This window comes from Ascaphus truei, chromosome 13, assembly GCF_040206685.1.
Source record: "Ascaphus truei isolate aAscTru1 chromosome 13, aAscTru1.hap1, whole genome shotgun sequence".
Classification (NCBI taxonomy): Eukaryota; Metazoa; Chordata; class Amphibia; order Anura; family Ascaphidae; genus Ascaphus; species Ascaphus truei.
Window position 1 is genome coordinate 30,073,397 of NC_134495.1, and position 14,221 is coordinate 30,087,617.

General features: G+C 43.1%; 1 protein-coding gene across 3 annotated transcripts in view; it reads right to left on the reverse strand.

Moving 5' to 3' along the window:
* Window positions 1–14,221, reverse strand: part of TTC28 (tetratricopeptide repeat domain 28) — a 548,651-nt gene that overhangs the window by 137,127 nt on the left and 397,303 nt on the right. For all 3 annotated transcript variants that reach the window (XM_075569008.1, XM_075569007.1, XM_075569009.1), the window contains 5 exons: window positions 12,882–13,405; window positions 10,600–10,709; window positions 9,394–9,523; window positions 6,755–6,973; window positions 2,814–2,979 (listed from right to left, as the gene is read on the reverse strand). In XM_075569008.1, coding sequence (XP_075425123.1) covers window positions 2,814–2,979; window positions 6,755–6,973; window positions 9,394–9,523; window positions 10,600–10,709; window positions 12,882–13,405 — 1,149 coding nt within the window. The remainder of the gene's footprint in view (window positions 1–2,813; window positions 2,980–6,754; window positions 6,974–9,393; window positions 9,524–10,599; window positions 10,710–12,881; window positions 13,406–14,221) is intronic.

A 14,221-nucleotide genomic window follows, 5' to 3' on the forward strand; every position in this document is an offset into this window, starting at 1 on the left:
CCGCAAGCGAAAGTTGTATTTCGCTTTGCGGCGGCGCCGCAGGCGACTAAGGCAGTGATTGGTGCAGGGGCTGTCACATGAGGCGACAGCCCCCGAAAATTCAAATATTCCCGGCTTCCAAAAATCGCGTCGCCACGTCGCTTTGTCGTGCTTACTATAAGCGCACGCGGCGACAATGCATTTGTTTCGGGTGACGTCGCGTCGCCATCGCTGGCACTATAAGCGCGGCCTTAGATTTTAGAAATAAACATAGTGTTGGAAAGGGCAAGAAAAAAAACCAGAAATAAAATGCAAACTCAGTGCGGATTGCTGCTTTATGGTTAATATTTCATGCTAGTCATGTTCAGTTAGTTCGCATACGATCTAAGAGTGCTGGGAGTGAAATATTCCTCAAGAACCCTAGCGCAACATGAAGCTACAGATGCAGCAGCCGTTATTCAAACAAATCACAGCGCCGATTTCGTGTGCTCTGCTGTATTTCACGCAGCATGAACACGGCCAATCACCCCAGGCACTCGTGTTTATCGCGATTGCTTTGTTGAATTTCATGGATTCGGTTTCTTTGGGTGCAATGAAATGAATGAATTGTAATGTGTACAGTATTGTGCTACTGTGTCAATGTAAGGTGTTTAAAAACCAGAACACTAACATTCCATTTTCTGCACTCGCCGCACTCGTGTCTTAAGGCGGTATGGTTGGAAGACATCCCGCGTCATGTCATCGGTATTCCGATGTACACAACGCGTGGTGTTTGAATAACGGCCGCTGCAGCTGTAGGAGGGACTTCGTCGCTTACAGAGGCCCCGCACTGTTCCCCACAACATTTAAATGAAATGCCTGGGGAGTACGCGAGGCCTCTGCACGTCCCTTACCTTCGCTCTGGCGGCGTCACAGGAAGGCAGAGGGGCAGAGACAAGAGCAAGGGGGGAGGCTGAAACGGAGAGGAGTTGTAATTTCTGTTTGTATGCTGAATTTACTTTACTTTTACATTACAGGAGAATGTACTATTTTAAAGTTGTTAATATAGTGTGTTTCACTTGGCAGACACACAATCACACACAGGGCCGCCAACAGAAATCATGGGGCCCAGGACAAATGAAAGGAGCAGGCCCACCTCTCACTGCACACACACACACACACACACACACACACACACACACACACACACACACACACACACACACACACACACACCCTCTCCCTGCACACACACACACACACACACACACACACACACACATACACCCCTCTCCCTGCACATCACACACACATCCCCCCTCTCCCTGCATCAGAAGCTATCTGATTGGTTTATAGCCTGTCACATGGTGAGACCGTCGCTGCAAAAATCAAATTCTACTGACTACAGAGATTTAGGTCGCTCCGTCGCGCCTACTATAAGCACATGCGACGGATTCAATGCATTTGTTTTAGCGCGACGTCGCGTCTCCGACACTATAAGCGCAGCCATAATGTTACCTTAGTAATATAAGAAATACATTGTAGCTGCTGAGTTACACTGACTGAAGGATTGATTTGAAACTGAAAGGCGGCCATTTAGTGAGCCATGGGAAGCAGGATTTTGCTGATCGATCACGGGAGAACCAATCGGTTGCCAGCTTAGGTATTTAGTTTTTAATAATGCTGATCGAAAGATGCATGTATTAAAAACAAAACAAAAAAGATGTATTTTAATTATTTCTTTTATAAAACTGCTCGGATTGCCTCTGTACTGTAATTAAAGCCGTGGCCTTTTTACTTCCAGCTCGGTGTGTTGTGCAGTTATGGCGTCAGTTGAATTGATGCAGTACGGTTGGGTGGAGCAGGCGAAGGGGAGAAGAGAGCTCGAAGGTTACTAGTTCACGTAGGAGTGGCCCGTGGTGATTGTGTGCGCACACTGGACTAGTGTACCATTAAACATAGGAGTAGTGGTAGTTTGCAAAGTGCAGTTCTAAGATATCGCTTTCAAATCCATGTGGATATCTCTTTGCTTGATAATAAAAACCCCTGGAGTGGTGCTGTGAGCAGAAGATAAGCTATCAGTGAAACAGAAACAGATTATGCTATTTTGATTGACTTGTTCTCTGACATACTGTACAGAATACTAACACAGGGCGCTCTTTATGTACAGTAAGAGTGGTTGTCAAACAAAAATAATACCAACAATATTAATAATAATAGATAAATATGTTGTCATTGGGCACAGTGAATACAGGAACGCCGCGCTTCTCAGCACCCCGATTTTCGGCGATACGGCGGTACCGAGAAGGGTGCCGCCATTGTTGCGCATGCGCAGAACGGGCCGGTCCGATGTCGCGCATGCGCAGAACGGGCCGGTCCGATGTCGCGCATGCGCAGAATGAGGGGCTTGGCAGAAGTTGCGCATGCGCAGAACGGCGCATTGCCGGTCTGCGCATGCGCACATAACGAAAATCGCCGGATCCGCTTTCCGGCGATTTTCGCTTATGCCGTACAAGCATAACTAACTTATTTTAATGACTAAAAATATATAGTTTCATAGTACAGTATGAACAATTACATATTTTACACAATTAAAAATGAGCAAAATAAGAATGGAAGAAACTAATTAACTGTGAAAAATAGAAAAAACCTAATAAGCACATTTTTCATTGGCTAAAACAAAGAAGACAGACGTGGTAAAGTCGGTATCATCTTTTTGCTGATCATATAATGCCAAACTTGCGTATAATCGTGCAGGACCATTTTATCGGGCACTACTGAGAGATGTTATGAGATAAGTAACTTAGGCAGAAGATCAATGAATTAGTCAATAGACAATAAAAGATGAACAGTACCTAGTGTAGTAAGAGTCCACTCCCAGAGTCTCACGAACGTTGGCTATATACTGCTCCAGTAGCGAACTGTTTGACGTTTGGAAGCTCATGCTTCCTGATTCATTAAACTCGCTGGCATTTTCCATTGAGGTATCTCCCAGATAATGTTCATGAAACTTTAAGATTCCTATGAAGAAAGTGAAAGAAACCGGGAGTTAATCAGAAAGTACAGTATTTAAAATGAAAAGTTATGACCGGCTAATTATTACATTGTGGCAATTCCCCTCACAGGATATCGTTTTGGGATTTAATTAATTAGAGTTCAATCACTATCATACACCATCCATGAAAATTGTTTTTTTATTACATCTCAAATTGCAGAACATTACAACTTACATTAGAAAACAAGAGACCAACAAATATGTGACAAAATATAATATCATGACAGCAGTGACGAGTTTTGCAAGTCAAACACCTAGAAGTAATCATTTTCTTACGTTTCATCACCGAACCTAAAATGATGTCATCTATGATACAGGAAGGTTCAGGTTCCATTGACATGAATGTCATGTCAACTTTCAACTCTAGATGACATGCACACCCAATGTAACTCAATGATCTAGCAGAATAGATGTCTCTAACGCGGGTGATGCATCACTGCTACAGAAACTCTGTCTGAAATAAATAACTTGACAGCGAAATCACACTCTAATCAAACATCCCCTGCCGCTGTTAGCAAATCGTGCCACTCACGGGCACTTCCGTAACTGACAGCACAAGAAGTGACAGGTGGACAGCAGTGTGATGCAGAACGCGGAACGTGGCAGCACAGAGGGAAACCGAGAAGTCCATTACTTCCGATTTACCTAGAATATTTTAAGTAGTAAAATAACAAAGGAGAGGAAAGGTAGTGTGATACATTTTATTGGGCCATTATATAGTTGATACGTACAGGCTTTCAAATCTCTTTAACCCATGCTGTGCTGAGCTGTGTAATGCGGCAGGCATACGTTTATAAGGGTTCATGTTAAAATGGATTAAGAAGTAGAGTCGTGTGATTTTTGGGGGGGTCAGATTTGGATCCGCCACTTCCTTTGGTCCGCGGATTTGTGTGGATCAATCTCAAAAACGGCGATTCGCCTTTTGCGGAGTCTCCGTTCTTATTGACAATACATTCTGCAATCCGCTAACGGATTTTAAAAATCCAATCCGGTGTTTTAACCGATCCGCCCGCAGATTGCTGAATCCGCGGATTGGATTCTTAAAATCCGTCAGCGGATTGCGGAATCCACGGATGGATTGTTACAATTTGCCAGCGGATTGTATCCAATGGCGGTTTTGGGTTATGCCGCACGAATTGCAACTGTAACAGTCCGTCGGCAGATTTTACACCGTGTAATGGGTTTGGCGTGGAAAACACTGGACATTTCGGGAAATGGATTTCGACTGGTTCGCCCATCTCTATTAAGACATAAAGAGTGAGCCACTGTGCGCATTCACATGTCATTACCCAGAATCCCTCGCTGCAGTGAAAGCGATAACGAGGAAATACAGGTTTGCAGACCTGCCGGAGATATGCAAATGCACAAGTAGTATTTTTATTTTCTACTGTATAAAAAAAATTAAGATTGCATTTTCTTCTTTATTGGGGTGTAACCTAACTTTAAGTAAAAGAAGGCTACAAAAAAGCCATTATATTGTAACTACAATTACATAGTGTAATGTTTACTAACTTACGGCACTATGCCACTCGACGGCTATGCTGTTTAAGGCTGCGCTTATAGTGACGGCAACGTCGTGTCAAAACAAATGCATTGCCGCTGTCCCGTGCACTTATAGTAAGCGCGACGGAGCGACGGATTGGTCACGATCGCTGGAAGTCATCTCAATTTGATTTTTCCAGCAACCGCAGCCTGATGTCACCGTCGCGTCGCTTTCACTATAAGCGTAGCCTTAGCTTTGTTGCATATGCTTAATGGCAGCATTGACGCCCTTTTGTTTCTGGGTGGCGCCCTGAGAACGTATATATATAGCACGTTTTATTATCTTGCTTCATCTTGATAAAGGTTCGCCAGGGGAACCGAAACGTCGATCTCTATAATAACTCTTTTTTGATTTGAAGACCGTTGAGTGCCGCTGTATGCTTGCACTCTGAACCATTCTTATATACAGGTTACTCATCATCTTAATTTGCTAAATCATGCTTTCTGCAAATATTGTTTGTGAAAGGACTTCACAATTTTAACAGAATATTTAACAAATACTATATTTTTGTGTACCATTTATAAACTGCATGATCAAGTGTAGATCAGAATACGTGTGATTTCGGCTGGTCAAATACTAGTCAATGAGAGCTATGTGTCAAGTCAGGTTTTGTGCAAATACTAACCTTGCGAAGCATTTTTAACGTGTGTAGCCAGGTCCCCCCTGTCATGGGATGTAGCCAGGTCCCCCCTGTCATGGCTGACCCCCTCCTCCCTGTTCGCCAGACGCTGTGTGCGAGGGAGTGAGGGGGGGCCGGCGCGCGAGGAGAGAGATCCCTGGTAGCTAGGGACGCGAGCGGCGAGCAGGCCGGTTGCCGGGGACGCGATCGGGCCGTCGCTAAGGCCGCGATCGCGTTGCCGGCGGCGCGGGGAGCAGGGCGCCGCCATGTTAGGGCTGTTGCGCATGCGCAGTGGTAGAGCACAGCGCGGGAGGCCCCAGATAGCTCGCGCATGCGCGAGATGAGTCTGCCAGCCCCCAGGGTGCATAGGGGCAGAGACACCTGACGCCAGGGAGCCAATAGGGCTGAGGGATTTGCCTGGGAATAGATAGATACATTTCGTGGGGTTTTGCAGCACGCAGGCAGTCAGGATCCGGACCAGCTAGGGGTAAGAGGTGGATGCAGGGGTCAGTGACCCTCTGCATTAGGCCAGCAGCCCCCAAGGTCCCAGTTAGGTCCTGAGTCACCTAGTAGCTTGTGGAGTATAGGGACAGGCCCTAGATAGGGACACTGCCCCATTTATTGGTAGCTTAGTCAGGGACACAGTGCTGAAGCCGTGCGGCCCTGCGAGGTGGGTTCTGGGCTCAGAACACCACCAAAGACCCTAGGACTAATGTGATATTATCCGCGCTGGAATTCACCCAACGCGGTGTGGAGGACAACGTCGGATCGGGCGGATCTCCAGTGATATCGCGGTACCCGTGGCTGGAGCCCGGGCAGGTAACCTGCAACTCACGTGCACCAACCAGGCCTATCACCAGACATAGTGGCTGCGCAGTCACACATACACATGCACAGTGGTATTTGAGTTTGGGGTTGCGAGACATTTGGGTGGGGGTTACTGGACACGGGGTGGGATCACTCTGTGGGAGGTTAGCGTCCGCCGTGACGCCAGAGGTGGTAGCGTCCGCCGTGACGTCTAGTATGGTTAGCGTCCGCCGTGGCGCATGAACGTTGTGATGATATATGTTTTGCTATGCAGTAAAGCCAGTCCTGTTTTATATTGTTTGCTTTGTGTGATTGTTTCCTGTGAGGGTCTCCTCCCACTCCGTTGGGATCCCTCCCAGGTGGAGGCGTTGCACCCAGAGATGTATAACATGCATGTAGAGAGAAGATGCTGTAAGTGATCACCCTAGTACAATTACCCCAGGTTCCCCGTGGCGGAAGCTCAGCCCTCCTGTGAGCCAACAGGTAATGCACCACACCTGAGTAACCTTGTATGTTCCTACACCTCCACAGTATTATTTGCAAGCGGGTGGGGGAAAACTCGTTACACGTGTATTAATATTATTCCTCTATTTCGCCTGCATTTACCCTCTTGCAATTTGGGGGTTGGTGGGATGGAACGAGGAGTAATGGAAGATGTTAGGTAGAAGTAATGGGGAGTGTGTGGATATTATAATGCAATTCATTCACTTTTGCCTCTGGGATTACTACGTCCATTTCCTCTACACCCCAAAATATATATTTAAGGACTTACCTGAACCAGGAGCAAGTAGCCAGCTGTACAGGTAACCTGCAGCTAATGAATAGTAGAGCACCAGGCCTCTTTGACTATTTAATATCTCCAAAATGTGGTCAATAGTCACAGGCGAGTAAGGGTCGGAGTCGTGCTGGCCAGTTTGACGTTCTACTAGGAGGTCAGCAAAAGCCCTGGTTCTTCCTCTTTCTGCCACCGCTAACGCTTCATCGTGGTGGCCTTCAAATACACACAGTGTACAAGTAAAGAAGATGAACGCATAAATGCAAAGACACGTCAGACTACGTATGCAGCGAATGCACGGCGCATCGGAACACACCGCAGGCGTTAAGTAACAAAGCCTCCTAGGGCAAGATTTATCAAGTAAATACAATAAATCATAAAATAATAAAAAATAATAAAAAAAACAAATATAAATAAATTAAAATAAATGCTGAAAGCGTTAGGACCTTCTGCTTAAATAAATGTAGTGCAACCTGAATGCTCCAGTTTAGCTCTGCTTGCACAGCATCATACCCCTCCCAATGTGTGTTCTTCAGAAGGCAAAGACATTAATGAAGCATACGGTATAGACCTACTAAATGGTGCTAAGTAACACAATGCATCATTATCGCGACATGGGAGCGGTTTTGCCTTTTAAATAATCGGTGGGTATATGCAAGTGTTAACTAAATACATACATGCCTGTGGGACTGCAGATTTTAATTGAACATAATTAAATCATGCTTTTTTTATTGGGTTTCTGTGGTGCAATAACAAATTGGTAATGTGAAGTTGTATGAAATACGGTGGCTGTTGAATCTTGTGAGGCAGGTCCTTTTTTTAAAAATATGTTTCCGTTGGCTACAAAAAAGGCATAAAGATACTGATATAATTATTTAGTTCAAAGAAGGGAAGCATCTGCATGTGATGTCATAACGGGTGGGTGCTGTAGATCAGGGGTGCTCAACTCCAGTCCTCAAGCCCCCCCCAACAGGTCAGGTTTTCAGGACATCCCAGCTTCAGCACAGGGACAGAGCCTCTGATTGAGGTTGGCCCTGATGATTTCGCTGTATAAACCATGTTAAATCAAAAACTCATGCCGTGCGTTTAGGGCAAGCACTCCCAGGACCAGAGTGTACTAATGGCAGTCACATGTTTTGGGGGATACCTCTTGGTATAGAGCGCCACCAATGCAATAGAGACGGTGCCATTCTGCATCGCGCAGATCCTGATACTACTGTGTTTCGCCAATTAGTGAAACTGTGCATTACTTTAGATAACAGGGCTGAGAATAATATAGGATGCCATGAAAAGACCCATGTGCACGTTGCCACACATTTACTGTAGATCCACTATGCATTTACAGTACTTGCAATGGATCTATATATATACATGATAAACATCTGGAGTTATCTTGGTCTTATACTGCATGCAGGTTCTAGATAGTAATTACTAACATTTACTACCTTATTTTGTTCATAGGATTCATGTTCCCGGATTTGTCTATGATATTGGGTTTCTTATGAAATTAAGAAGATTTTGCTTTTGAATTGGGAGTTCTTGTCAATAAAGTATTTACTCTACCTCTAGCCCACCATGTGTTTGTTGGAGGGCTAATAAAAATAAAAAAGGAGGAGAGTTGGGGGCTTTGTCTGTATAAACTCTTGTTGAACACACAGTGAGATCACACAAAAGTAAACAAGAAGAAATCAAAACCCTTACAACTCTCAGCTCACCACGTTTACAAACTAAATATTTATAGGTGTCTGGTGTTGGTTAAAAGAGAGGCAACAATCACCCGAACTGAATCATGTCACTTCCATTGGTTCATTTTGGTCCAAAGAGGGACTGCACCTGTAGACAACTTCATAAGCTTGCTAGGTCCATAATTGATTTTGTGTTTGCAACTGGTGCCCGATGACATGCAATAGAAATCGACATCTAGTCAGTCTCTTCGGTGCTGGTCCCCACTATGATATTTCTAGGTCTATGGAGGTCACCGGCAGAAGATACGTTTTGGGACCAACACCTCTAAACGTTCAAGAGCTTCAATTATGTTTTAGGGATCTGCCATTGAATGGGCCATCCTGCCTAGGACGAAAGTGAGCTAAGGACAGTGCCATGTCTATTAGGTTCAATGTGTCTAAATGACACCCTCATTCAAAATGTCGGACACGTACAAGTCATTTTAGACACTTCTTTAACGTTAACATTTCAATTGTAAACAAATGCTTTGGGGAGTTTGTATCATCTTAACCCAACGTCTATGTGGTGAGAAGATTATTTGCCAGTACTCGAAAGGCCCCCGGTAAATTGTTAACTTTCCTCTGTCTCATGTTTGCAATTATGGCGCCCGTACTAGTTAAACAGAGAAACAGAAGCAGCTGGTATGCTGGAATTAAGTGTTCCCTATAAAAAGTAATGCCTATTCATTTTTCAAAAGATATGAATAGGTAAGGCAGATTGAATTGTATCTTACTTAAGAAACCAATTCCACTAAGTTGTTTGAAAAAAAAAAAAGTGACCCTCAAGGTTAAACTGCGAAAAGAACTGCTGCTTCAAAATGAATTTGATACTGGCTTATGTGAACTTTCAAGTTGCATCTCTTCTGAAGTCAATAACTCCCCCGCCCCCCGATAGAACCCAGGAAATCTTACCAAGACTGATTAGTACGCGCTGCAGTGCCTGGTATGAGGATGTTTGCAGATCGAAGAGGGACAGTTTATAATCAGTGCTGAGCTGGGCTTCGTGTCGTATTGTTTCAAATAACGCTGAAGCTCTATAAAGCTGAAACCAGAGAAAGCACTTTCCTCATTAAATATTTGACAACCTCTCTGTTATTTAAGCTTCACGAAGGGATTACAGTTATTTCAGTCATTTTATACCGTTTGAATTATGTACGCCGTGCTAAAGACACAGCAGATGCTGGGGGGTGTTTATTTACAGTACATGGTACGTTGTTTTTATTAAATGCATATTGATGATATTTATGAAACAAACTCGGCTGCAATATTGCAGCTAAAACAATATCTACTTACAAAAAAATGCTAGCACGGGCATAAAGACACCTGTAAAATACTATTGTAACTTTGTGGCGGTTAGTAATTTTGCAATATAAATATAGAGGGCTTTTCAATACAAAAATGGTGTCATTAACAAATTTTTCTCATGCTGGAAAATTAGCTCTTAAATGTACATGATTACATTTGAAAAATAAATATTACTTTTTATTTTCAAAATAGTAAAAAAACAACAACAAAAAAATTAAGTGCTGTGTATGTGTGAGGGATGACAGAGCAACGAGCTCCAAGTAAAAGTGGTCTCTCTGACCTTGAATGAACTTGGAAATACAACATTGTACAGGAACAATAAATAAACAACCTTGTAATAAGTACATTAATACAGTGTTTTTCTTTTGGACTCCAAGGTCAGGCAAACCAAAGCTTCAACTATTGGATAACCTGTGTAATTAATAAAAGAGTATAGCTCATTTGTACTAAGCCGTGCTACGCAATAAGATACCCTGTGGCCCATTCAGGAGACGCGGCTGTAAGATGCCTTCCGATGCCAGAATGTCTTGACTTAAGGCATAGCACAGATAAGTAAACATGACCCTATATGTGAAAGGTATATCAGGTTACATTAAACACAAGTAACATTTCTAACTGAGTGAGAAAGCATGCAGGCTTGTTTCTGTGGAAGTACAATATATGCTTCTATTTGTGAATAAGTAGTTCAGCATTTCTTTCCAGAGATATCTAGGGGTATGTGGGTCTCTGTGGGCGAGTTGGGATTTTCTGATCTACAGATAGTAAAGTCCATAAATACTATGAAGAAATTCCATTAGTGAGTCCAACACTGACCTGGTGTTGAGATTCTTCAAGGTTTCCACTGGCCCAAAGCGAAAGTCCAAGACGATGTCTAATTTTAGCTTCATCTTCTCTGCGGCCCAGCTGTTCTGCTAACCTCAAGCCTTTATACAATAAAAACAAGCCGGATGTTAGGTACTGTACAAATTATTACTGTCCCTCTATTCACATTACAAACATGTTCACTCAGATTAGATAATATAGCCTTACTTTTGTTATGTTTATCCACATTTTTCCATGTACATTTAAGCTACAGTCAGATCCACATAAAATCAATCACAAGAAAGCACTGTAAGGAAGGGGCAGCATGAGTTAAGGCCGAGGGGTCCCTCCCTAAGGAGCTATGAGGTCTGGCCAGGGGGAGGGGTTAAGAAAGGGGTACTTAAGGTAAGGGGGAGGGATCTCTTTCGTCTAGGATCTACCGGAGTGTAGTCCCATTCACCCGCCCCGTCTTTAGGCATGAAGGATGGCGGCTTTGGGAAGAAAGAGCAGGATTCATCTCTTTATTATAGTAGCGTGGTAATGTGTTGTCAGGAGTAAAGTTACTCTTGGGGGGGGGAGGTGGACGACTCAGTCAGTATCGGCTCCAGGAAAGAGGTCTCAGACCTCGGAAAGGTTTAGTTGGGGAAGGCGGTATCATTCTAAGCTGTGGCGGCCGGAATGGTGGTGACCTTCCGATGGGGGCTCTGTGCCATTCAGACTAATTCCTAGATGAGCACGAGCTGAAGATATCCCTCGAGCTCTGGTAGGTGTGAGCGGATGGAGTCTGGTTTTGGTCCTAAGTTGGGAGTAAATGTTATATTTATCTTGTTATAAATAAAAGCCATGGCCGTTATTTCTCCAAAGAAGTTGTATGGTGTGTTTATTGGGAATGGGAGAAGGTTCCAGCTCCAGGCATGAGTAAGTCATGTATATGCTATTCTGCCAATATAAATCATTCTTTTACTATCACTATAAATTATTTTTTTATTTTTGCATTGTTTAAATTGGTAGTGAGGGATATTAAAATGATTCCAACACAGAGTGGACCTCTTCTGTCTGCTCACTGGGTGACCCCCAAGTTCAGTAGATACTCATCACCAACATACTTGTATTTTTGGGGATCTATAAATGGCCACAGACAAGAAACTGCTAGCAATGGTAGCCTATGAGGTCCCAGGGAGCTGTACGACAGCCATATTGGAAGTAAAATAAATCCCTCTGTTCACAATTAAACATTTCCAGACCTTTAGGGTTTTCGGGTTCTGGACCACTAGAGTAGTATGGCTGACGCTAATGCAATGAAAAAAGAGGGCGGAAATACACTACTACACAGAAGTCAAATAAATTAAATCACACATCAATCCATGCCCATATGAACGAGGATGGTGCTCCCCTGAAGTATAGATCAAAACTAATCAACACAAGAGGACGGGATCCAGGGATCCCCAAAGCAGAGAGGCTCCCAGTAACTCCAAAAAATGGGGGCACTCACGGAGGTGTGCAAAAATATCAAAATGCTATTTAATTCATGCAATGGACAGTGGGACCGGACATGCAAAATAAAACTCTAAAATACAAAAAGCGAACACAGAGAATTCAAACCCCTTGCTAGTAATAGTGTAGATAATAATGCAAGATCCATTGGGATCTACACTATTACTAGCAAGGGGTTTGAATTCTCTGCTTTGGGGATCCCAGCCTCTTGTGTAGAATCCAATGGAAGACTGTGTAACAGACTTTAGAGTCAGTCAAACTACGCAATGTACTTGGCTCAAATTCATATAAGACTTCACATCTTGTGAAATCTTCAGTTTACTTAGCTTCTGGAAATCTTATTTTTCGATGATATACAGTATGTATGAAAAAGCTACCAACAGAATCCATTTGGTAAAAAAACAAAAACTTTTTGCCACCAAATTGTCATTGTGCTCATAATGACATATTTCTTCCTGGCACTGAAACATCCATTTGTTTTTCTGCCTACATTTCAGCCCATTTTGCTATCCTACATTTTAAATATACAATAATGTTTAATTGTAGCTCTATTTTAAGAAACCAGGCAGCAGCCTGGTCATATTCTATTCATTTTGCACAATTCTCGGCAGAATCGGAAGTGTTTATGAATTCTTAGATACTAAAATAAATGAGTCCGCATTTGTTTTATTTCTAATTATGCCATAATAACGATGCACAGAAATAGCCCAGGAATGTAAGTTCTCTTATTTATAGATCATTTATTCAACTAACACATGGAAATATGCCAAGCAATATTTCTGATAACTACTTTGACTTACCTTCCTGTAAGTACATCACTGCCTGAGAGTAGTTTTGCAAGGCATGGTGTGTCCGCCCTAAGCTACTGTATGCTACCGTCTTTGCAACCAAGTCATTCATTTCTGCCGCAATGCTAAGATGTTGCTCTTGATAAACCACCGCTCTCTCAAAGGTACCAAGGGATTCATACGTTAGTCCAAGATTTCCATACGCTCGAGCTTGACATGTTGGGTTGTTGGTTTCTTCTGCTATCTGCAAGTCCAACTGATGATATTGCAATGCAGTCTCAAATTCCCCCATTTGCTGATACACCCCTCCCAGACCACAGGCTGCATCACTTTCTAGTAGCTGATCTTTCATTTCTCTGGCAATATTTAATTGGCGTTCAAGACAGGATATTGCTTGTTCATAATTTCCTAGCTGACTGTGCAAATTTCCCAGCTCTCCATAGGCTTGAGCTTTGTTCGAAGTTTCCCCCAGTTCATGAGCGACCACCAGCCTCTTCTCAAAGCATACTAGAGACTGCTGTAAACTCCCCATAGACCTAAAGAAATACAGGGGTAAAAATAGATTTACAATGCAATACACCAGTCATATAATGTATTGACTTATTGAACGATCTGCATCTTATCGCCTAATAGATTTGTATACTTTGTAGGATATTTAAAAAGATTGTTGTGATAGGCCACCATAGCATAATTTCCCCTCAATGCCCTAGAATATTGAGTAAATAATACAGTAATATTGAACACCAATGTATCTAGTGTCTTTCTTTTCATACATACAGAAAGAAGATCTGTTAACACCATTACAAAATCAATCACTGGTCGGTAATGCATTGTATGGACTGAGATGGTGCACACAATGTAAAAATCGGTATTGTGGGAAAGAGTTGATGCGACACCTTGCTTGTATGTAAACAAGTACATTGCCTTTGAACACTGAACAATCATGGGCCACGATTACTAAACAGTCACCTGCTATAACACGCCTTCCAATGCTGGAAAATACCTTACAGCCCAATCAAGTCAATGCTTAGTAAGAAGGCACATATGTTGATGCTTGCTAAAAGCTGCAGTCAAAGCTGACGTTTTTTTATTAATTCCCCCCCACCCCTAATATGTGCACCAATACAACACACACAATGATAAGTAATTAGCTAGGTTGCCGATCGATCCGTTGCCCTGTGATCGATCGGCGAAGATTTGGCTCGGGGGTTCACTAAATGGCTGTCAGTGCAGCAGAAGAGGACCAACGATGCAAAGTTCTGTGGGGAAGATCATGTGACCAGGCAGTCACTAGATACAATTGGTGCACTGCTACAGAGAGGGCAGAGCTCATAAATGCCAGCGCCTGTTTC